Source organism: Protopterus annectens, chromosome 16.part0, assembly GCF_019279795.1.
Source record: "Protopterus annectens isolate FY-2018-M chromosome 16.part0, PAN1.0, whole genome shotgun sequence".
Taxonomy (NCBI): Eukaryota; Metazoa; Chordata; order Ceratodontiformes; family Protopteridae; genus Protopterus; species Protopterus annectens.
Window position 1 is genome coordinate 848,008,018 of NC_056750.1, and position 24,659 is coordinate 848,032,676.

Below are 24,659 nucleotides of genomic sequence, written 5' to 3' on the forward strand. Positions count from 1 at the left end.
GCAGTTCTGCAGGGCATCTTAGCTGCACCTAACCCAGTTTAGCTCCTACCACCCAACCATAGCTTTGGGACTCTACCCAAGTGTGATGACTGCAGCAGCATAGCACGATGAACATAGTGCAGTTTTGTACCTACCATAAATGTAGATGTTCGAGTGGTTATGCTGCTGCAGTCCAGGTGTTACCCTCCCTCCATCCCCTCTACCTAACAAGGCTTTTCTTATACCTCCATGTACATCAGCCTTTGGGATGCATGTCTATATGGTGTATTTGCTTACAACTAGTACCATTGTTTTGCACTAAGGTATGTTTTGCAAGCTTCTTATTTTGCCTTCTTAGTTTGGGGCACCTGACATCTGGGGCAAGAAAAACTGAAGAAAAGGGCGTCGGCTGCCTCTTTTATACCCCTGGCACACTGATGTCAGGGAAGAAGCGACGGCAACTGATGCCTGACCAAGGCTTTGGAATTCAGGCAGACTGCGGGACCACCTGACGGCAGGATAACTCAGTGTGATGACTGCAGCAGCATAACCACTCGAACGTCTACATTTATGGTAGGTACAAAACTGTACTTTTTGGCTACAGTGTGAGCACTCTGCAGTTTTTTAGAAAGAGCTGATCTTGCACTCCTTTTGCAGTTTTGTGACTTTTGGTATGTCTGACGGTGCAGCAGAGCATGCTGGCCCCCTTTTCTTGGGATGGGGAGTCAGTCTACCAGTGTTCCTGGCCTGCTGCTTCACTATTTGGTTTGAGATCACCTGGTGTTTTTCATGTTGCAGTCCTCACATTTAGGTTATCTGCTTGCAGTAGCCCTCAGTCGGCCTGATTGTCAAAGTTTTGGGTCCTGCGTCGGATGCTGTCTCATCTTCCATGACGTCAGGTAGTCAGAGGTATAAAGCATGCAGCCGACACCATTACATCAGTCTTTCTTGCCGTGCAGTGCCCGAAGCAGAAACAGTTGGCAAGTGCCGGTCGGCCGACTCCTGAAATTTTAGTTTGAGTTTCAGAGCAGAAGTCTTCAACTAAGCTAAGTACCCCGTTGGGGAACCTTTTTCTTGCTTTAAACCGATGTCAGTAAAAGTTAACAATTGTATTTCTTGTGGAAAGCAAAGACCTCATAAAGATTTTCATTCGTACTGCATTCCTTGCTTAGGCCCAGACCACGACATACCTCGCTGTCGGTTTTGTGCCTTATTCAAACCTCGAACTATTCGTTGTCTGTTTTACTGTTCTAAATATTTTGGTACTCTGTTCAATTATCCAGAAATGGCTTCGGTAAGCCACCCGACTACAGACATTCTGAAAAAAATGCAAAGATAAAGACAGAGACAGACCGCATGGGTCCAAAGCTGTCAGTGACTCTTCTAAGCTAGTCGCCAGTTCGCCGGTTCTCAGTGAGGTGCTTTTGCAGCCCCTGATACCAGCTACTTCAGATTCGCAGGCCTCTGAGACCCATTCAGAGTCTGGTGTGCTGCGAGATGCTTCGACTGTGGAACCTGCGGATGTCTCTACCTTGGATGGGTCCGGAGCCGCTGTGCAGGCACGGCTTCTGTGGGTGTATTCAGGCCTACTGACTTGCATATTAAACCGATGCCATCTTCTTCAAGGCCTAAAGCTCGATCCATGCCTAGAAAACCGATGCCCAGACCGCATGGTCATGCCCCTATGCCTAAAAAACAAGAATGGCTGAAGACCTTATCACTCTGATCTGGGGAAGCCACCTTTTTCCTCTTAAAGACCCAGGACTGATTTTCCTTCTGATTCTTATGATCAGGACTCTGAAATTTCTGATGTCCTTCATGGATGCATCTGCAGTCATAACAAGTGGGTTGTCCTGTCGTCAGGCAGCCCTGCAGTTGGCCGGATTCCAAAGTCCGGGTCCGGCTTCGGCTGATGTCGCACTCCACCCGACGTCATCTCTGTTGGTCTTCGGGTATAAAAGCATCAGCCGACGCCATTTTCCCCAGTCTTTCTTGCCGCGTGGCGCCCGAAGCAGAAGCTGTTCGCAAGTGCCGGTCGGTCGGATCTAGAGATTACTTCTACCGAATACTACTTCGAAGACTTCTAAAGCTAAGTACCCCGTTGGGGACTCTTTCTTGCCTCAGCCGATGTCAGAAAAAGTTAACAATTGTTTAACCTGTGGGAAACAAATACCTCATAAAGATTTCCACTCTTACTGTCTGCCTTGTTTAGGCCCAGCCCACGACGTAGCAGCTTGTTCGCCTGTGCCTCTTTCAACCGACGAACGCTTAGGCGCCGGTCGGAGTTTACAGAACAGTTTTTCGGTTCTGATTTTGCGTACATTATGCCGCCGGATCCTCCGACTACCCCCAAAACGCAAAGATAAAGACCGACATCGGTCCGCGGTTTCGCCGAAACCACGGTAAAGCAAATCGAGTGTCTCGGTTTCGCGAAACCGAAAACTGCTCAAAGTACAGCTGAACCTATTCTTACAACTGAGGCCCCTGCTACAACTCTTGAATCGACCTCAGAAATTTTACCCACTACGGTGGTTGACTTATCAGACACCATCCCCTTGGATGTCTCTACCCCAGCACATGGTGCTGCTAGGCCTCCAGCTGCCATGTCCATTAAGGCCTTCGCCAGGGCTAAAGCAGCCAAGACTACTAAAACAGTGCCTGTTAAACCCCCCACATCCAGGCCCTCTTCTAGTTCTCAAATACTTTCTTTGGCAGAAGATTTAATTTCTTTAATTAGAGGATCTCAATCTCACCCAGACAGGGCCTCTCAGCCCCCAGAGAAGAGACCTAGGCCAGAGCCCCCTGAGCCAGTGTCTTCTGATGATTCTGCTGATGAATCAGACATAACTGACCAGCCTGAGGCTCCCTTCTCCAATTTTGAAGATTCTGATGCTGAAGAATCCATTCCAGCTGCTTCCCCACCAGAAGAATTCTCCTTTGGGGAAACCTTGCATGCCATGCGAGAACAGTTCCAATGGCAGCAACAGGATTTTTCAGACTCCAGAAAAAGACTTAGGACCTTTCTGCACCTCCCACAGCACAGGCCCTTAGCTATACCTCCTGTTCTCTCTGTGGTGGATGATGCTTTCAATGATGTTTGCTCCGCTCCAGATTCTTTACCCCAGCCCCTGCCAAACCAGACAGATTTTACAGGGTGCCAGATACTCATCACCACCTTTACAAGGCCCCACTTGCAGACCCAGAAACTATATCCCAGGGTCCCAAGGCAGTAGCCGACCTCAGCTAAAACCCTATTCCTTCTGAAAGGGAAGCAAGGTCACTAGACAGATGGGGTAAAAGGTCTACACTTCAGCTACTCTCTCAGCTAGAGCTTTAAACTGTCAGTTTCACATGATACAATACCAAGAGTTTATGCTCGATCAGTTAACTAAAAACTAACCACTGATGAATCTCTTGATAAGAAATATGTATTAGAGATGGTAAATAACATACAACAGGTTAGCAACCATTCCTTAAAATGTGGCTATGATGCACTGGAGGCTTCATTTAGATCAGCCATGACAGGCACAGTGATAAGAAGACATGCATGGCTAAAGGAACAAGCTTTACCGGATCATGTTAAAGCTAAGTTGCTAGATGCTCCTATGGACAAGACAAGTTTGTTTGGTACACCTGCCCAGCAGGTTATGAAGAAAATGGAAGAAAAGGCAAAATCTGTTCAAACTGTTAAAGATTTCTTGCAGGTTCAAGCCCCAAGGTTTAGCAGGAACTGGCCTGCCAAAAATTGGTCCTTTCCTGACTCCACAAAATTTCAAAGGGGCAGGAATAGACGCTCCAGAGGCAGAAACCAATCCAGAGGAGGTGCCTACAGAGGACGACAGTGGCAAGGTAACAACAGAGGCACAGACACAGCCACTGCCACTACATCAGCACAACCACAGTGACTTAATCCTAAATCCGCCTACCAGGGAACAAATAGCAGCTCCTCTAGGCGGAAAGTTAACCTTATTTTCAAAGAACTGGCACTACATAACAAAAGACAAGTGGATTTTACAAACCATAGATCAAGGTTACCGGTTTCACTTCCACACTTTACCAGTCAAAAGAGGAATGCCAAATCTACCTCCAAATCAAAAAACAGAGGCTCTACGCCAGATAATGGAGTTAGCAAACATGAGAGCTCTGGAAAGAGTGCCAACAGCAGAACAAGGAAAGGGGTTCTACTCCAGACTATTCCTAGTTCCAAGAAAGGAAAAAAGTTGGAGACCAATTCTCGACCTGTCCACCTTAAATACATACATCATTGTCCCAAAATTCAAAATGCTGACCCTACAGCAACTTCTTCCCATGCTGGGCAAGGAGTCTTGGCTGGTAACTCTAGATCTCAAGGAGGCATACCTGCACGTCCCCATTCGACCAATCTGCAGAAGATACCTCAGATTTCTTGCAGGATCAGAGCACTATCAATTCTCAGCATTGCCCTTTGGCTTATCTACTGCCCAGAGTATTCACAAAATGCCTGGCATCAGTAATCGCCCATTGCAGACTACAGGGAATTCAAATTTACCCATACCTGGACGACTGCCTGCTACAAGGGGACAACAAAAGCAAGCTGACAACAGATTTACAAAGGGTCATTTACTTGCTACAAGGACTGGGATACACAGTCAATTTACAAAAGTCAAGGCTGATACCATCCCAAACAAGGACATTCTTGGGCTGAATTGGACACAGTACAACAAATGGCATTCCTGACTACAGAAAAACAAACAGAACTTCCTCTTTACTTCTTGGCACTAACAAAACTGAACAAGTTAACAGCAAGAAAAGTTCTGCAGGCCTTGGGCTTCATGGCATCATGCATAATCTTGGTCCCATTTGCCAGACTACATATGAGGAAACTACAGTGGTACCTAAAGAATTTATGGTCCCAACACAGACACAGTCTAGAAACAGAAATCCCACTAATTCCATGCTTAAAACAGGAGTTCCTATGGTGGGCTCAGGCATGCCAGTCAAACCCAGGCCTACCCTTTCGCAGATGTCAACCAAGCCAGACCATCACAACAGACGCTTCAGACCTAGGATGGGGCCCACATGCTGGACAAATGCGTGCAAGGATTGTGGACACAGGATCAACTTCACCTGCACATCAATCTAAAAGAAATGCTGGCAGTAAAACTGGCAATCCAAAAGTTCAAACCATTTCTCAGAGGGCCAGTTGATAAGGACAGACAACACCACAGTCATGTGGTACATCAACAAACAGGGAGGCACTCATTCATACCCCTATGCAGAATGACCTTGGAGCTGTGGACCCTGGCACTCAGCTACAACATTCAGTTACAGGCAATATTTGTACCGGGAAAGACAATACTCTAGCAGACATAATAAGCAGAACCACTTCGATGCCCACGAATGGAAGCTGCACCCGACATCTTCAAGACCATCTCAAGAAATGGGGAATGCCACAGATAGACCTATTCGCATCACCTCTCAATCACCAGCTCAAAAATTCTGCACAAGGACATTCCACCCACTAGCATGGAAAGTGGACTCACTCTCCTTCAACTGGAAAGGCCTAACAGCATATGCATTCCCACCTCTTCCTTTGATACACAAGGTACTACTAAAAATCAAGGAAGAACGTCCAAGGATAATCCTGATAGCTCCAAACTGGCCAAGACAACACTGGTACCCACTACTGAAGAGCATGTCTCGAACAATATGTGGCCAATACCCTGATGCCTTTGATGTTAACTCAGAACAACTACAGCATCATACATCCAAACCTAAAACGCTGCAACTGACTGCATGGAACATCACATAGCAGCAGCTAATCCAGAACTTTCCCAAAGAGTTAAAGACATTATTCTTGAAGCACGCAGACCTTCAACAAGAAGGAACTATGCTGGAAAATGGAAAAGGTTTGTCATTTGGAGTACGGAAAGAGGAAAAGATGTGTCAAACATAGATATGCCTAACATTCTGGAGTATCTGGCGAACTTCTTCATTCAGGCCTGTCCTACTCCTCCATCAAGATACATGCATCAGCTATTTCAGCAGAGTACAGCTTTGATCCACCTGTTTTTCGCACCTTTGCTCAGGCAGTTCCTCAGAGGAATCAAGAATGTAAAACCTCCAAGGAAACCACCATTACCAGCTTGGGATTTAAACTTTGTGCTAGAAAAGTTGACACTATCACCCTTTGAACCAGCAGCAACAGCAGACCTACAACACCTGTCATGGAAAACTGCTTTCCTACTGGCAATTACTTCAGCAAGGAGGGTTTCAGAACTACAGGCCTTAATGGCAGTGCAACCCTTCCTAATCTTCCACCAAGATAGAGTGTCCATGAGGACTAATCCTACATTTATGCCCAAGGTGGTATCCAGAGTGTCTTTAAACCAGGCAATCCACCTACCTACCTTCTTTCCCAACCCACAAAACAGAGGGAAAGAATACTGCATACCTTGGATGTACATAGACAGCTACGCTACTACTTGGACAGAACAAAAAATAGCAGAAAGACTGACCAACTTTTGTAGCCTATGCAACAGGAAGGGAAGGAAAAGCTATTTCCAAACAGACAATCTCCAAATGGATAGGAAATTGCATACGATACTGTTACTCCTTCCATGGAAAACCAATTCCACAGAACATAAGACCTCATTCTACAAGGGCAACAGCCACTACCACAGCCTTCTTACGAGGAGTGGCAACCAAAGACATTATTGAGGCGGCTACTTGGACCTCCGTGCATACATTTGCCAAGCATTATAATTTGCCTCTATATTCCAGATCCCGAGCAGGGTTTGCCACTGCTGTACTGCAAGGGATCCTAAACACACCATAATCTACTTTTATCCTCCTCCCTAGTTGGCTATGGTATTCTACCCATTGTTATGACTGCAGATGCATCCATGAAGGACATAGTACAGTTTTGTACCTACCATAAATGTAGATGTCCGAACTGGATAGCATCTGCAGTCAGGATTACCCCTCCTTCCCTCTGTGGTACTCCTAGGGTGTTTACCCTCCTAATAGCTAGCTGTTGGGGGGGAGTCTTTTATGGTGTATTTGTTTGTATATATGTACATAGATGCTTATTGTTGTGTTTACCTCTATCTATTTGGAAACATTGGCATCTATCCAAATTTTAGCCTGCAAGAGGGCTACTGGCATCTGGGGCAAGAAACACTGAGGAAAATGGCGTTGGCTGATGCTTTTATACCCGAAGACCAACAGAGATGACGTCGGGTGGAGTGCGACATCAGCCGAAGCCGGACCCGGACTTTGGAATCCGGCCGACTGCAGGGCTGCCTGACGACAGGACAACCCACTTGTTATGACTGCAGATGCTATCCAGTTCGGACATCTACATTTATGGTAGGTACAAAACTGTACTTTTCCTCTGATGACCAGGATTTGCCCTTATCTACCTATGAGGATTCTGATGCAGAAGACTCCATTCCCTCTGCTTCCACTTCAGAGGATTTCTCGTTTGGTGAAACGTTGCATAACTCTTAGGGAGCATTTTCATTGGGAAAGCCAGGACTACTCTGACTCCAAAAAGAGGCTTAGGGATTTCTTACTCCTGCACCAACATAGGCCTTTGGCCATCCCTCCTGTACTGGACATTGTGGATGATGCCTTCTCGGAATCTAGTATGGCCCCTGACTCTTACATCTTGCTCCCAGAAAACCTGTATTACAGGGTCCCTGACTCTCTCAAGTTCCTTTTTAAAAATCCTACTGCGAATCCTGAGTCCATTTCACAGGGACCCAAGGCCATTAAGGCTACTACTGCCAAAAATCCTACACCCTTTGATAGAGATTCAAGGGCACTGGATAGATGGGGAAGAATGTATACACTTCTGCAACCTTGGCCATTAGGGCCTTAAACTGCCAGTTTCATATGTTAAAGTATCAGCAGCATATTATTGGATTGCTTAAACAGAAAATGATGTTGATTCCTAACTGTGCTGAAAGTAAAGATTTACAGTATTTAATGCATTCTGCTGAACAAGTTGGAAAACATACTTTGCAATGTGGTTTTGATTCATTAGAGGCATCTTGCAGGGCTGCTGTCACTGGGTCTGTACTTAAAAGGCATGCTTGGCTTAAGGAGCATTCTTTGCCAGATCATGTTAAAGCTAAATTGCTGGATGCTCCCTTAAACCAAGACCGCCTGTTTAGCAACAAAGCAGTAGTAGTACTTAAAAAGATGGAGGAAAAAGCTAAAACTATGCACACTGTTAAAAGATTTCCTGCAAGTATGGCCTCCCAGATTTAGTAGGTATTGGCCCTCTAAGAAGTGGTCCTTTCCTACCTCTTGCAAGCCTTCAGTCCAAACCCAGAACCAGCAGAACACCCAGGCTTCAGTCCCAATGTACTCACAGGACTAAGCAGTGGTGGGCTCCCACTTCCAAAGCAGGGAGTGTTAAGACTCACCCCTATGGTAAACTGCCTCAATGACTTAACTTTCAACCTTCCAAGCCCGGCACAACTGACTGTTTCTTTAGGGGGGAAAGATTGCCCTGCAGGCAAAAAATTGGGAATTCATTACCCAGGACAAATGGGTTTTAAATATATTTTCCCAAGGATGCAGATTCCACTTCCACTCCTTACCAACCCCAAATGGTTGGCCACATCAGTGGGCAGAGGCTCAAAAGCAAGTTCTCTCTGTTTTAAGCATCAGAGCTATTCAACCTGACCCAGAAGAAGAATGTGGACAAGGTTTCTACTCAAGACTTTTTGTGGTACCCAGAAAGGACAACTCCTGGCGTCCTATCCTGGACCTGTCTATCCTAAACACTTTTTGGTGATTCCAAATTCAAGGTGCTAGCTCTTCATCTGTTGCTTCTTATGCTAGACAAAGATGCCTGGTTGCCAACACTGGATTTAAAGGAAGCCTACCTGCACGTCCCAATAAGGGAATCTTGTAGAAGATACCTATGCTTCAAAGGAGGCTACATGCACCATCAGTTCTCTGCACTGCCCTTTGGCTCATCTACTGCGCCCAGGGTATTCACAAAGTGCCTAGCTCCAGTTATTGCATTTTGCAGGCAAAGAAATATTCAAATATACCCATACTTAGATGATTGTCTAATTCAGGCAGAAAGCCAGGACATACTATTAAATCTGGCATTTGTAAGGAAATTAACTCCTCTGGGGTACACCTTAAACGAAAAGAAATCACATCTTGTACCCTGTCAACAAATTATATTCCTGGGAGCAAGCTTGAATACAACTTCCCAGATGGGCCTATCTTATGCCAGAGAAACAAGTTAATTTTACAGCCTATTTCAAACTACTGGCCACAAAGACCCATCTATCTGCAAAGAAAATACTGCAATCCCTGGGGTTCATGGCCTCCTGCATTCTACTAATTCCATATGCAAGACTGCATATGAGGAAATTGCAAATGGTATGTAAAAAGCCTATGGTGTCAACATTCTCAGGATCTAGAATCAATGATTCCTATCATACCTTGTCTACAGATATAGTTCCTTTGGTGGGCAGAGGCCTGCCACCAAAACAAGGGACTGCCATTCACTCTACCTCCTGCCACCCAAACCCTAACAGACTCATCAGACTGTGCATGGAGGGGGGCTCACTTGGCAGGGAAGTGCATTCATGGCAAATGGAACCCAAGTCAAATGCACCTGCTTACATTCAAAAAGTAATGTTAGCTGTCCAGAAAGCTCTGACAGCCTTCAAGGACCACATTCTTCCAGGACATTTATTGGAAAAGACAAGAGAACACCACTGTTATGTGGTATATAAACAAGCAGGGAGGAACCCACTCATATCCTCTCTGCAGAATAGCCATGGCTGTGTGGAACACAACCTCGAGCAACCAAGTGCACCTACAGGCTCATTTCCTGCCAGGAAAGCTAATCACACTGGCAGATGACCTAAGCAGAAATCTCATGGACCCACACGAGTGGAAACTGGAACCAAAGATATTCAACACGTTGAGAAACAAATGGGGGAGCCCAGACATAGACCTGTTTGCTTCCCTTACTCCTCTTACTGTATTCCTTGCCTAGGCCCTGATCATAACGTTGCTAGCTGTCTGTTTTGTACTAGATTTAACCAACGCACTATTAAGCGTCTGTTCGATTTTGCTTTTCATTACTTTGGCCGAAGATTCAATTATATAATGCCGTCGGAACAGCCAATGACCGGAGTTTATAAAAAAACGCAAGGAAAAAGAAAAGGACAGGCATCTGAAGTCCAAAACCGAGGCTTCAGTTAAGCCAGTCGCAGGTTCTCAGTGATGTGCTTTCGCAGCCCCTGGCGCCTGCTACCTCAGAGCCACAGGCCGCTGACGACTCCTACATGGAGCCAGCTAGGCCTCTGAATACTCAAGGTATTGGACACTTGGAAACTATTCCCTCAGATGGGTCCGGAGCCGCTGAGCAGGCATCAGCTTCTGAGGGTGTTTTCAGACCTACACAGTTATATGTAAAGCCTACTACAGCTTCCAAAGCAAAAACTAAAGCAATTCTAAAGACAAAGAAACAAGTACAGCATTCTCCTGGACAAACTACCATGCCTAAAAAGCAGATGCTCAAAATGGCCGAAGACCTAATTACCTTGATCAGGGATTCCCATCCCCCTCCTGACAAGAGGCCTAGGCAGGAGACGGAATATGAATCTTCAGATCAGGTTTCCATTTCTTCTGATTCCTCTTCTGAACAGGAATACTCTCTTCCTCCTTATTAGGATTCTGATGCTGAGGAATCTATCCCTTCAGCCTCACCGCCTGAGGATTATTCTTTTGGTGAAACCCTGCATACCATGAAGGAGCACTTCCACTGGGAGAGCCAGGACTATTCAGAATCTAAGAAAAGACTTGGAGATTTCCTTTTACTACCTCAGCACAGGCCTTTGGCTAGTCCTCCTGTTAGACATTGTAGATGTATTTTCTGAGTCCGGACTTTCTCCTGGCTCTACCTACTGCCCGTGTTAAACCAGACAGATACTACAGGGTTCCAGATTCTCATAAATTTCTTTAAAAAAAACCCTGCTGCTGACCCAGAAACTATTTCTCAGGGTCCCAAAGGGGTCAAGGCTTCTACTGTAAAAAACCCTATCCCCTCTGATAGAGATTCAAGGGCACTAGACAGATGGGGGAAAAAGGTTTACACTTCTGCTACTTTGGCTGTGAGGGCTTTAAATTGTCATTTTCATATGCTTAAATATCAGCAATACTTAATGTCACTGCTAAAACAGAAAATGTTATCAAATTCTGATTGTGCAGAAAATAAGGAAATGCAGGATTTATTGCATGCAACTGAGCAAGTGGGAAAGCATACATTGCAAAGTGATTTTGATTCTGTGGAGGCCTCTTGCAGGGCTGCAGTTACGGGTTCTGTTATTAGGCATCCTTGGTTAAAGGAACAGAATCTGCTTGATCGTGTAAAAGCTAAGTTATTAGATGCTCCATTAGAGCATGATACTTTATTTGGTGTTAAGGCAGAGGAGGTTTTGAAGAAAATGGAGGACAAAGCGAAATCTATGCAAACATTAAAGGATTTCTTACAGCTACAGCCACCCAGGTTTAGCAGGAACTGGCATACAAAGAATTGGTCCTTTCCAGTGTCAGACAGACCACAAAGAGGCAGATATAGATGCCCCAGAGGCAGATCCCAGCCCCAGGGCTCATACAAGCCTAAATAGTGGGCCGTTTCTACCTCCAAAAGCAGAGAAGACAAAACACAGCCATACAGGAAACAGTCCCAGTGACTTTCCTCTGCCAGCTCCAAGCACTTATCTTTTGGCAGCCCCCTTAGGGGGAAAAACTAGCACTTTTTTCTCAAAATTGGCACATGATCACGCAGGACAAATGGGTCTTAAATAGTGTCTCAGGGCTACAGGTTCTACTTTCACACCCTGCTGAGGCCAAAAGGTATGCTAAACCTGCCACACAATCAATGGGCAGAGGCACAAAAGAAAAATTCATCCCTCATGAACAATGAGGACCATTCAGCAAGTACCACAGCAAGAGCAGGGACAAGGATTTTACTCAAGATTTTTCTTGGTACTCAGAAAAGACAAAGCCTGGAGACCAATACTGGACCTGTCTACTCTAAATACATTCCTGGAAGTTCCAAAATTCAAAATGTTGACTCTGCAGCAGCCTCTGCCTATGCTGGGCAAGAAGGCTTGTAACTTTGGCTTTAAAAGAGGCATACCTGCATATTCCTATCAGACAGTCTTGCAGAAGATACCTCAGATTTCTAGCTGGCTCAATGCACTACCAATTCTTTGCACTGCCCTTTGGCTTATCTACTGCACCCAGAGTTTTCACAAAATGCCTGGCACCAGTAATTGCATTTTGCAGACAAAGAGGAATTCAAATATATCCTTACTTGGACGACTGCCTTATTCAAGCAGAGAACAAGGACATTCTACTTAGGCATCTGGTGTTTGTAAAAAGATAATTTATTTGCCTAGGGTACACAGTAAACGAAAAGAAATCAAAACTAGTACCCTCTCAAGAGATAATATTCCTGGGTGCAAGCTTAAATGCAACTGCCCAGATGGCTCATCTCGCGCAAGACAAAGGCAACTGACTTCTTACTTCAAGATGTTTGCAACAAAGACCTAGTTATCTGCAAGAAAAATTATGCAGGCTTATGGCTTTATGGCATCCTGCATTCTGCTAATTCCATATGCCATACTGCATATATATGAGGGAAACTACAATGGTATCTAAAAAGTGTTTGGACTCAACATTGTCACAGCCTGGAAACATTAATTTCCCTCATTCCTTGCCTACAACAGGAGTTTCGATGGTGGGCACAGGCCTGTCACCACAACAAGGGACAGCCATTATTCACCCTACCCACAGCCAGGCAGTCAATAACAGCAGATGCTTCAGATTATGCCTGGGGGGCCCATATGCAGGAAAATGTATTCAGAGCACATGGCACACAAGCCAAAGTCACCTTCATATCAATCAAAAAGATGCTGGCTGTTCAAAATGCCCTGACAGCTTTCAAGGATCTACTCCATCCAGGACAACTGATAAGGATGGACAATACTACAGTCATGTGGTACATAAACCGGGAGGGACTCATTCCTACCCCCTCTGCAGACAAGCCATGACATTGTGGGGGACAGCATTAACTCATCAAGTACACCTGCAAGCACAATTCCTGCCAGGAAAGAAAAATACTCTGGCAGACAAACTAAGCAGAAACCTCACGGATCCCCACAAGTGGAAACTGGATCCACAAGTCTTCAGCATGATAATAAAGAAGTGGGGATGCCCAGACATAGATCTATTTGCCTTCCCTCCCAATTGCCAACTACAGAGATTCTGCACAAGGACGTATCACAAGCAAGCATGGAAAGTGGACGCTCTATCCTTCAGCTGGAAAACCCGAACAGTACATGCCTTTTCTCCTCTGCCTCTCCTCCCCAAGGTACTCCTAAAGGTCAGACAAGACAAGCCAAAAATGATTCTGATTGCACCAGACTGGCCCCGCCAGCACTGGTACCCAATCCTAAAGAGCTTGTCTCAAGGCCCAGCCTGGACATTGCCTGTAATTCCTCATTTACTGACCCAACGAAACAATCAGATCCTGCACAGTCAGCTCAGAACCCTAAATCTGGCAGCATGGCGGATAATGTAGCCATTCAGAACACACATCTCTCTAAAGCAGTGATGGATGTTATTTTGGAGGCCAGGAGGCCCAGTACCAGGAAATCTTATTCTGAAAAATGGAAAAGATTCTGTGCTTGGAACCAGGCACAAGGAATTGACACTGTTTTACCAAATATTCCTCAGATTTTACAATATCTAACTGAGATGCTGGACAACGGCCTATCCTTTTCATCAGTCAAAATCCATGCCTCTGCCATTTCAGCCCATTACAATACTTGCTGCGGTAGCGTTGCTGCCTCGCAGTAAGATGCTCTCCGGTTCGATTCTCAGCTAGAGCGTCTTCTGCGTGGAGACATGCGTGAATGGGCGTACCTTCGTTGAAGGTTGTGTGTTAGGGCTGGCAACTCTGCACCTAAAAATCTACTGCCAATCATTAGCAGACTGGAGTTCCGCTGTGGCGACCCCTAACCGGGAAAAGCTGAAAGACACAATACAGAACCACCGATTTTTCACATCCACTGCTAAGACAGTACCTCAGAGGGGCCAAAAACATAAGATCTCCAAGGAGAGCACCAATACCTGCATGGGACCTCAATTATGTCTTGGAAAAACTCACACTTCCGCCTTTTGAGCCAGCCAATACAGCTGAAATAAAGTTCTTATCTTGGAAAACAGCTGCTCTTCTAGCAATAACCTCTGCAAGACCTGTCTCAGAGTTACAGGCACTCATGGCTGTGGAACCTTTTATCATTTTTCATCCAGACAGGGTTTCTCTGAGGACGAACCCGACATTTATGCCTAAGGTAATGTCCATTGTGGCCCTTAATCAAACCATTCACTTGCCTACCTTTTATCCAAAACCACAGAATAAGGGTGAGAGACTCTTGCACGCTTTGGACATGCACAGACCGCTATGCTTCTACTTGGACAGAACTAAAGCTTTCAGAAAGATTGATAAACTCTTAGTAGCATATGCTGCAGGATCACAATGAAAGGCCATCTCAAAGCAGACTATTTCAAAATGGATAGGCCACTGCATTCGTCTCTGCTATTCACTACATGGCAAATCAGTGCCTAAGGGCATTAGGCCTCACTCTACCAGAGCAGCAGCTACTTCAGCAACCTTCCTCAGAGGAGTACCAACCAATAACATTTTAGAGGCTGCAACTTGAGTTCAGTGCACACTTTTACCAAGCACTACCACTTTCCTCTCTATTCTAAGTCTAGAGCAGGCTTTGCCACTGCAGTTCTGCAGGGCCTTATAGCCTCTCCTAATCCTGTTTAGACCCAGCCACCCTTCCTCAGCTTTGGGATTCAACCCAAGTGTAATGAATGCAACAGTGAAACATGATGAACATAGTACAGTTGTGTACCTACCATAAATGTAGATGTTCGAGTGTATTCACTGTTGCAGTCCTGGTTACCCACCCACCATCCCCCTCTTTTCTTTGCTGCGACTTCTGTACTTCTCTATCCTATACAACCTGTGTGGTGTATTTGTTTGTAGATGAAGAAAATGTTTATTTTTGTGCATGCAAACTTATTGGCATAATTTCCAGCCTACCGATTTGGGGGCACCTGACATCTGGGGCAAGAAAAATTGAAGAAAATGGCTTCTGCTGCATCTTTTATACCCCTGGCACACTGATGGGGAAGAGGCGACAGCAACCGATGCCGGACCTAGACTTTGGAATTCAGGCCGACTGCGGGTAGCCTGCCAGCAGGATAACCCAAGTGTAATGACTGCAACAGTGAATACACTCTAACATCTACATTTATGGGAGGTACACAACTGTACTTTCCTCAGAGGGGCCAAAAACTTAATGTCACCCGGGAGAGCCCCTACTCCAGGCTGGGACCTTAACTTTGTACTGGAAAAGCTCACTTTACCTCCCTTTGAGCCAGCTGCAAATGCAGAGTTGAAATTCCTTTCTTGGAAAACAGCCTTCCTTCTAGCCATCAAGAAGGGTGTCTGAATTACAGGCTGTCATGACAGTGGAGCCTTTCATCATCTTTCATGCAGACAGGGTGTCCCTCAGTACAAATCCCTCCTTCATGCCCAAGGTGGTATCCATTGTGGCCCTTAATCAGTCCATTAATTTCCCAGCCTTCTTTTCTAATCCACAGAACAAAGGGGAACGAATACTGCACTCTGTGACATGCACAGAAAACTTAGATTTTACTTGGACAGGACTAAACCTCTCGGGAAATCTAAACAGCTGCTGGTTGCATTTGCTGCAGGGGCAGAGGGGAAGGCCATTTCAAAGCGAACCATTTCTAAGTGGATAGACCACTGCATTCATTTCTGCTATAGGCACCATGGAAATTTACCCCACAGGGGATAAGACCACATTTCAACCAGGGCTGCATCTTACCTCTACAGCCTTTCTCAGAGGTGTACCTACCAGGGACATCCTAGAAGCTGCTACCTGGAGTTCTGTACATATCTTCAAGCATTACCACTTATTTTTTTTGAAATCCAGAGCTGGCTTTGCCACTGCAGTCTTGCAGGGCCTTATAGCTGGTCCTAATGCTATGTAATTACCTCCTCCCATCCTTAGCTTTGGGAATCTACCCAAATGTGATGACTGCAACAGTGAAACATGAATAACATAGTACAGTTGTGTACACTAAATGTAGATCTTGGAGTGTATTCACTATTGCAGTCCTGGTTACATTCCCTACAGCCCCCCTGACTTCTATTGACAATACTTCTATTCTTGTTTGCTATGCTTAAAGCTTTTTGGTTTATTTGCTTTTTTGTTGGAGGTGTAACCTTGTATAGAATTGCTTCCCATTATGGGGGCACTTGATATCTGGGGCACAAGATACTGATGTAATGGCGTCAGCTGCATGCTTTATACGTCTGATGCCATGGGAAGATGAGGCAGGACCCAAGACTTTGATAATCAGGCCGACTGAGGGCTATTGCAAGCAGATAACCCAAATGTGATGACTGCAACAGTGAATACACTCGAACATCTACATTTATGGTAAGTGTAAGCAACTGTACTTTCTTGCAGTCAGGCCTTTTCCATTTGTTTTTTTTTTTTTTTTTTTTTTGTAAAGCTTACATAGGTAACTTGTTAGGTTCATAATAATTGATATGATGTAGGTTGATTTTAAGTATTGAGATGCCTGAATCTAAAATCGTTTTCTTTCCATCAGGAATGGTGAAACAGTTGGCGCAGCAAGACTCAGGAAATGCACATGAGCAGAATCGCCATCATTCAGTGCAGCAGGATAGAAAAAATCCTGGAAATGAGCAGTTTCCATCTTGGAATCCAGACAGGGGATACACGCCTCCATGCAGAAGGCAGAAGGAGACCACTTCAGAAGAGCTCAACAGGTTAGTGGATCAAACCCTTCTGTGTACAGTTTACAAGACGTCCGTTATTTTATTGGCACTGTATAATCATTTCTTTCATAGCCAGTTTGCTCGACTGGACCCTTTACTGATTTTGTAGAGGAGGGCATAGCATGTAGGTGTGACATCAGGGCCATTTTGCTATATTAATTTGGCTCCCTTTGCCCAACTAACAAGTTCTTTAACGGACCCTTCAAGGTCAGTGCTCTTTCCTGGAAGATCCCATGGATCGGACCATTCCATTCAACAGGACCTGTTGTAGGCATCTACAGTGCTGATGGTGTTAACTCAGTTTAGACAAAGTCTGCCCCTTTAACAGGAGGTCTTATTACACATCAGTATTCCTGAAACCACAGTGGCCCATTTTGCATTGTTTGGACTTTCAGTATTGCCTGCTAAAAGTAATGTGGTATATCAGCAAGCAAGGGAAAATTGGGTACCCCCTTTGGCAGGAAGTCTTGAAGCTTTGGGCTTGTAAAAATACAATTACAACAGATGTTCTTCATTTCACTGTTGCAGTCATTACATTTGGGTAATCTGGCAGGTTGCCCTCAGTCACCCTGATTAACAAAGTCTTGGGTCCTGCATTGGTTGCTGTCCCTTCTTCCATGACGTCAGGTCATCAGGGGTATAAAACATGCTGCCGACACCATTTTCACAGTCTTTCTTGCCACACGGTGCCCGAAGCCGAAGCAGTTCGCAAATGCCGGTCGACAGACTCCTGAAATTTTCATTTTCGAGTTTCAGAACCGAAGTCTTCAACTTAAAGCTAAGTACCCCATTGGGAAACCTTTTTCTTGCTCCTTACCGATGTCAGTAAAAGTTAATAATTGTATTACTTGTGGGAAGCAAATACCTCATGAGGATTTTCATTTGTACTGTATTCCATGCCTAGGCCCTGACCACAAAGTGCCTTGCTGTCAGTTTTGTGCTAAATTTAATCAACGCAGTAAGAGTCCGTATATGTTTGCATCTAAATATTTTGGCTCAAGATTTAACTATGCAGAAATGTCATCGGTTAGCAATCCGACTACCGGAATACACAAAAAGCGCAAAGAAAAAGACAAGAGACCGAGGTCCAAAACCGACGACAAAGCTTCTCCTAAGCTATTTGCTGGTTCGGAGGTACTCAGTGAGGCCCTTTCGCAGTCCCTGATGCCCGCTACTTTTGATTTGCCGGCCTCTACTGAGACCCATTTGGAGTCTGGTATGCTGCGAGACGCTTTAAGTATTGAAACCGCGGATGTCTGTACCTTAGATAGGTCCGGAGCCGCTGGGCAGGCACCGGCTTATGAAGGTGTTTTCAGGCCTAAAGATTTGTATATTAAACCGATGCCATCTTCAAAACCTAGGCCAAAATAAAATTCTATGTCTAAAAAATGACGCTTGGACCACGTGCACAGGCCCCTATGCCTAAAAAACAAATCAAAATGACTGAGGATTTAATTACATTGATCAGGGGTTCCCATCCCCCTCCTGCTAAGAGGCCTAGGCAAGGCACTGACTATGAATCTTCAGATCAGGTTTCTATTTCTTCTGATTAGGAATTATCTATTCCGCCTTATGAGGACTCTGATACAGAAGAATCCATCCCTTCTGCTTCTCTTCCTGAGGATTTTTCTTTTGGAGAAATTGCATACCTTAAAGGAACACTTTCACTGGGAGAGTCAGGATTTCTCAATCTAAAAAGAGGCTTAGGGATTTCCTTCTTCCTCAGCATAGTCCTTTGGCTGTACCTTCTGATGTTTGTGTTTCACTGTTGCAGTCATTACTCTTGGGTTATCCTGCTGGCAGGCTACCCGCAGTCCGCCTGAATTCCAAAGTCTTGGTCCGGCGTCTGTTGCTGTTGCCTCTTCCCTGACGATGTGCCAGGGGTATAAAAGATGCAGACGACGCCATTTTTTCAGTCTTTCTTGCCGCGCAGTGCCCAAAGCTAAAGCAATTTTGCAAGTGCCGGTCAGCCGACTTCTGAGAGTTTCAAAATCGAATTTCAGATCCGAAGTCTTCATTAAAGCCAAGTACCCCATTGGGGAAACTTTTTTCTTGCTCCAGACCGATGTCAGAAAAAGTTAATAGTTGTATTTCTTGTGGTAAGCAAATACCTCATAAGGATTTTCATTCTTACTGTATTCCTTGCCTACGCCCTGATGACAACGTTGCTAGCTGTCGGTTTTGTGCTAGATTTAACCAAAGCACTGTTAAGCGTCGGTACGATTTTGCCTTTCAGTACTTTGGCCTAAGGTTTAATTATATAATGCCGCCGGAACAACCGACGACCGGAGTTTATAAAAAGCGCAAGGAAAAGGACTGGCATCCGAGGTTCAAAACCGATGAGGCCCCGGCTAGGCCAATCACCGGTTCTCAGTGAGGCGCTTTCGCAGCCCCTGACGCCCACTACCGACTCCCACGTGGAGCCAACTAGGCCTTTGGATACTCAAGGTATTGGACCCTCGGAAACTATTCCCTCAGATGGGTCCGGAGTTGCTGAACAGGCATCGGCTTCTGAGGGTGTTTTCAGACCTACACAATTATATGTCAAGCCTACCTCAGCTTCAAAGACTAAAACAGCTCTAAAGACAAAGAAACAAGTACAGCATTTTCCTGGACAGACTTCCATGCCTAAGAGACGGATGCTTAAAATGGCCGAAGACCTAATTAATTTGATCAGGGGTTCCCATCCCCCTCCTGATAAGAGGCCTAGGCAAGAGACAAAATATGACTCTTCTGATCAGGTTTCAATTTCCTCTGACTCCTCTTCTGAACAGGGATACTCTTTTCCTCCCTATGAGAATTCTGATGCTGAAGAATCTATTCCTTCAGCCTCTCCTCCTGAGGATTATTCTTTTGGGGAAACCCTGCATATCATGAGGGAGCATTTTCACTGGGAGAACCAAGATTATTCAGAATCTAAGAAAAGGCTCAAAGATTTTTCTTTTACTACCTCAGCATAGACCTCTTGCTATTCCACCTGTTCTAGACATTGTAGATTATGTATTTTCAGATTCTCTCCTGTCTCCTGACTCTTTACCCCCTGCACCTGCTAAGCCAGACATATACTACAGGGTTCCAGACTCTCATAAATGTCTATATAAAAACCCTGCTGCTGACCCAGAAGCTACATCTCAGGATCCCAATGGGGGTCAAAGCTTCCACTGCAAAAAAACCTGTCCCCTCTGATAGGGATTCTAGGGCACTGGACAGATGGGGGAAAAAGTTTATACTTCTGCTACCATGGCTGTATGGGCTTTAAATTGTCAGTTTTATATGCTTAAATATCAGCAGTACTTAATGTCACTGCTTAAACAGAAAATGTTGACAAATTCTGAATGTTCTGATAACAAAGAAATGCAGGATTTATTGCATGCATTGTGATAACCAGGAAATGCAGGATTTATTGCATGCAGCTGAACAAGTGGGAAAACATACTTTGCAATGTGGTTTTGATTCACTGGAGACCTCTTGCAGGGCCACTGTTGCGGGTTCTGTCATTAGAAGGCATGCTTGCTTAAAGGAACAGAATCTGCCTGATCATGTTAAAGTAAAATTACTGGATGCTCCATTACAGCATGATACTTTGTTCTGTGTTAAGGCAGAAGAGGTGTTGAAGAAAATGGAGGAAAAAGCGAAATCCATGCAGACAGTTAAGGATTTTCTACAGGTGCTGCCACCCAGGTTCAGCAGGAACTGGCCTGCAAAGAATTGGTCCTTTCCAGCGTCAGACAGGCCACAAAGAGGCAGATACAGGCGCCCCAGAGGCAGATCACAGCCCCAAGACTCATACAGGCCTAAACAATGGGGTGCTTCTTCCTCCAAAAGTGGAGAAGACAAATCACAACCATACAGGAAACAGTCCCAATGACTTTCCTCTGCCAGAACCAAGCACTTATCTTTTGGCAGTCCCCTTAGGGGGAAAACTAGCACTTTTTTCACCAAATTGGCACTATAACCCAGGACAAATGGGTCTTGAACATTGTGTCTCAGGGCTACAGGTTCCACTTTCACACCCTGCCAAGGGCAAAATGTATGCCAGACCTGCCACACATTCAATGGGCAGAGGCACAAAAACAAGTTTCATCCCTCATGGACATGAGGGCCATTCAGCAAGTACCACAACAAGAGCATGGACAAGGATTTTACTCGAGACTTTTCCTTGTGCCCAGAAAGGACAAAGCCTGGAGACCAATACTGGACCTGTCTATTCTAAACACATTTCTGGACGTTCCAAAATTCAAAATGTTGAGACTGCAGCAGCTACTGCCCATGCTGGGCAAGAAGGCTTGGCTCGTTACTTTGGACCTAAAAGAGGCATACCTGCATGTCCCAATCAGACAAGCTTGCAGAAGATGCCTCAGATTCATAGCTGGCTCAATGCACTACCAATTCTCTGCACTGCCCTTTGGCTTATCTACTGCGCCCAGGGTCTTCACCAAATGCCTGGCACCAGTAATTACATTTTGCAGACAGAGAAATTCAAATATATCCTTACTTGGACGACTGCCTTATTCAAGCAGAGAACAAAGACATTTACAGCATCTGGCATTTGTAAAAAGATTAATAATTTGCCTAGGGTACACAGTAAACAAAAAGGAATCAAAACTAGTACCCTCTCGAGATAATATTCCTGGGCGCAAGCTTAAATACAACTGCCCAGATGGCTTATCTTACGCCAGACAAAGACAACTGACTTTTTTCTTCAAAATGTTGGCAACAAAGACCCAGTTAACTGCAAGAAAAATTCTGCAGGCTTTTCATGGCATCCTGCATTCTGCTAATTCCATATGCCAGACTGCATATGAGGAAACTACAGTGGTATCTAAAAAGAGTTTGGAGTCAACATTGCCACAGCTTGGAAACATTAATTACACTCATTCCCTGCCTGCAACAGGAGTTTCGATGGTGGGCACAGGCCTGTCACCACAACAAGGGACGGCCTTTCACTTTACCCGCAGCCTGGCAGACACTAACAACGGATGCATCAGATTATGCCTGGGGGGCCCACATGGCAGGAAAATGTAATCCGGGCACATGGCCCGCAAGCCAGATGCATCTTCATATCAATCAAAAAGAGATTCTAGCTGTTCAGAATACCCTGACAGCTTTCAAGGATTTACTCCATCCAGGCCAACTACTAATAAAGACGGACAATACTACAGTCATGTGGTACATAAAGCAGGGAGGCACACGTTCATACCCCCTTTGCAGACAAGCCATGACTTTGTGGGATCCAGCATTGACTTATCAAGTTCACCTGCAAGCACAATTCCTGCCAAGAAAAATAAATACTCTGGCAGACGAACTAAGCAGAAACCTCATGAGTGGAAACTGGATCCACAAGTCTTCAGTTTGATAATAAGGAAATGGGGATGCCCAGACATAGATCTATTTGCCTCCCCTCACAACTGCCAACTACAGAAATTCTGCACAAGGATTTACCACAAGCAAGCATGGAAAGTGGATGCTCTATCCTTCAGCTGGAAAAACCTAACAGTATATGCCTTTCCTTCACTGCCTCTCCTCCCCAAGGTACTCCTAAATGTCAGACAAGAGAAGCCAAAAATGATACTGATTGCTCCAGACTGGCCATGCCAGCACTGGTATTCAATCCTAAAGAACGTTTCTCAAGGTCCAGCCTGGACATTGCCTCAAACGTACAAAGGAACAGAAGGCTCAACCGTTGCAAAAGAATAACCACCAAGTAGATGTGATTTTTAGCGCTTTCTTCCACTTTATTTGAAAATGTGAACTTCATCAGAAAAACGGGAACTCTCCCATGTTCCCGTTTTTATACAAGACAGGAAATGATGTGAAATGACGAGTGAATGAATTAATAATAATTATCCTCAAGAAATTAATGTATTATAAAACCATAATTGCAGCAACATATCATAATAAAACAGTAAAACAATCTAAAATGTTACTTATATTCACTCCTAATAAACCTGTAACATAAAATAAAAATGTTATGTTATGGACTTATTTCCATGTAATATTCTCTTGTAATTCTGTATCTGATGTGTGAATTTAGATCATTCACCCCTCATAATGACTATTATAAATATCCAATAGTGATCAAATTCAACATTAATTAGTCTAATAAAAATCCAAATATGAAAATGTTAATATATAATATTTTGCTTGATATTATATACATATTGTAAATAAATAAATGGATGAATAAACTACTAGAATACTCTCACTAATAAATATTAATAAAATATTAAATGTGAATTGATCGAAAAATTCATTGTCTTACATGTATAACCAAATATGTTACATAAATATGTGAGATTCATGAATTACAAAACTAATCTTAAACTTATAAAAATACAAAATATATAAACATTTGATCTTCTAATACCTCTTCTACTCTCAAACATTAAATTTGTAAAATCATGACTCCTGACGGAGCCCAGAAAACTAAACAATAAAAATAATGAGTAGATGAACACCTAATCATGTTGATAATATATTAATATACATGGGAGAGTTTTATCATTTTCCATCCAGACAGGGTTTCTCTGAGGACAAATCTCCAGTGTGGCCCTTAACCAAACCATTCATTTGCCTACGTTTTATCCAAACCCACAGAACAAGGGTGAGAGACTTCTGCATTCTTTGGACATGCACAGACAGCTACGCTTCTCCTTGGGCAGAACTAAAGCTTTCAGAAAGTCTAAGCAACTTTTAGTGGCATATGCTGCAGGATCACAAGGAAAGGCCATCTCAAAACAGACTATTTCAAAATGGATAGGCCATTGTATTCGCTTCTGCTACTCACAGCTTGGCAAATCAGTGCCTAAGGGCATTAGGCCACATTCTACCAGAGCAGCAGCCACTTCAGCAGCCTTTCTCAGAGGAGGACCAACCAAAGACATCTTAGAGGCTGCAACTTGGAGTTCAGTGCACACTTTCACAAAGCTCAACCACTTGCCTCTCTACTCTAAATCCAGAGCAAGCTTTGCCACTGCAATTCTGCAGGGCCTCCTAGCCTCTCCTAATCTTAATTAGCCCAGCCACCCATCCTCTGCTTTGGGATTCAACCCAAGAGTAATGACTGCAACAATGAAACACGAACATAATACAGTTGTGTACCTACCATAAATGTAGATGTTCGAATGTATTCACTGTTGCAGTCCAGGTTACCCACCCACCATCCCCCTTTTCTTTGCTGGGTCTTATCTGCACTTCTCTATTCTATACAACCTATGTGGTGTATTTGCTTGTAGATGAAGGAAATGTTTACCTTAGTGCATGCATCCTTTTTGGCATAATCTATTTAGCCTACCCTTTTGGTGGCACCTGACATCTGGGGCAAGAAAAACTGAAGAAAATGGCGTCTGCTGCATCTTTTATACCCCTGGCACACTGATGTCAGGGAAAAGGCGACATCAACCGACGCCAGACCTAGACTTTGGAATTCAGGCCGACTGCGGGTAGCCTGCCAGCAGGATAACCCAAGAGTAATGACTGCAACAGTGAATACACTAACATCTACATTTATGGTAGATACACAACTGTACTTTCTAGACATTGTTGATTATGTTTTCTTAGAAACCAGCATGGCTCCTGATTCCTTGCTTCTGGCTCCTAGTAAGCCAGACAGATATTACAGTGTTCCTGACTCCCACAAATTCCTTTTTAAAAACCCTACTGCTGACCCTGAAACCATTTCCCTGGGTCCCAAGGGTGTTAAGGCTTTTAATGCTAAAATTCCTACCCCTTTTGATAG

General features: G+C 44.4%; 1 protein-coding gene across 1 annotated transcript in view; it reads left to right on the plus strand.

Annotated features, from left to right (window-relative positions):
* PRRC2B (proline rich coiled-coil 2B) overlaps positions 1-24,659 on the plus strand; it is a 3,584,159-nt gene that overhangs the window by 1,460,015 nt on the left and 2,099,485 nt on the right. The window contains exon 15 of the mRNA XM_044058194.1: positions 16,732-16,912. Coding sequence (XP_043914129.1) covers positions 16,732-16,912 — 181 coding nt within the window. The remainder of the gene's footprint in view (positions 1-16,731; positions 16,913-24,659) is intronic.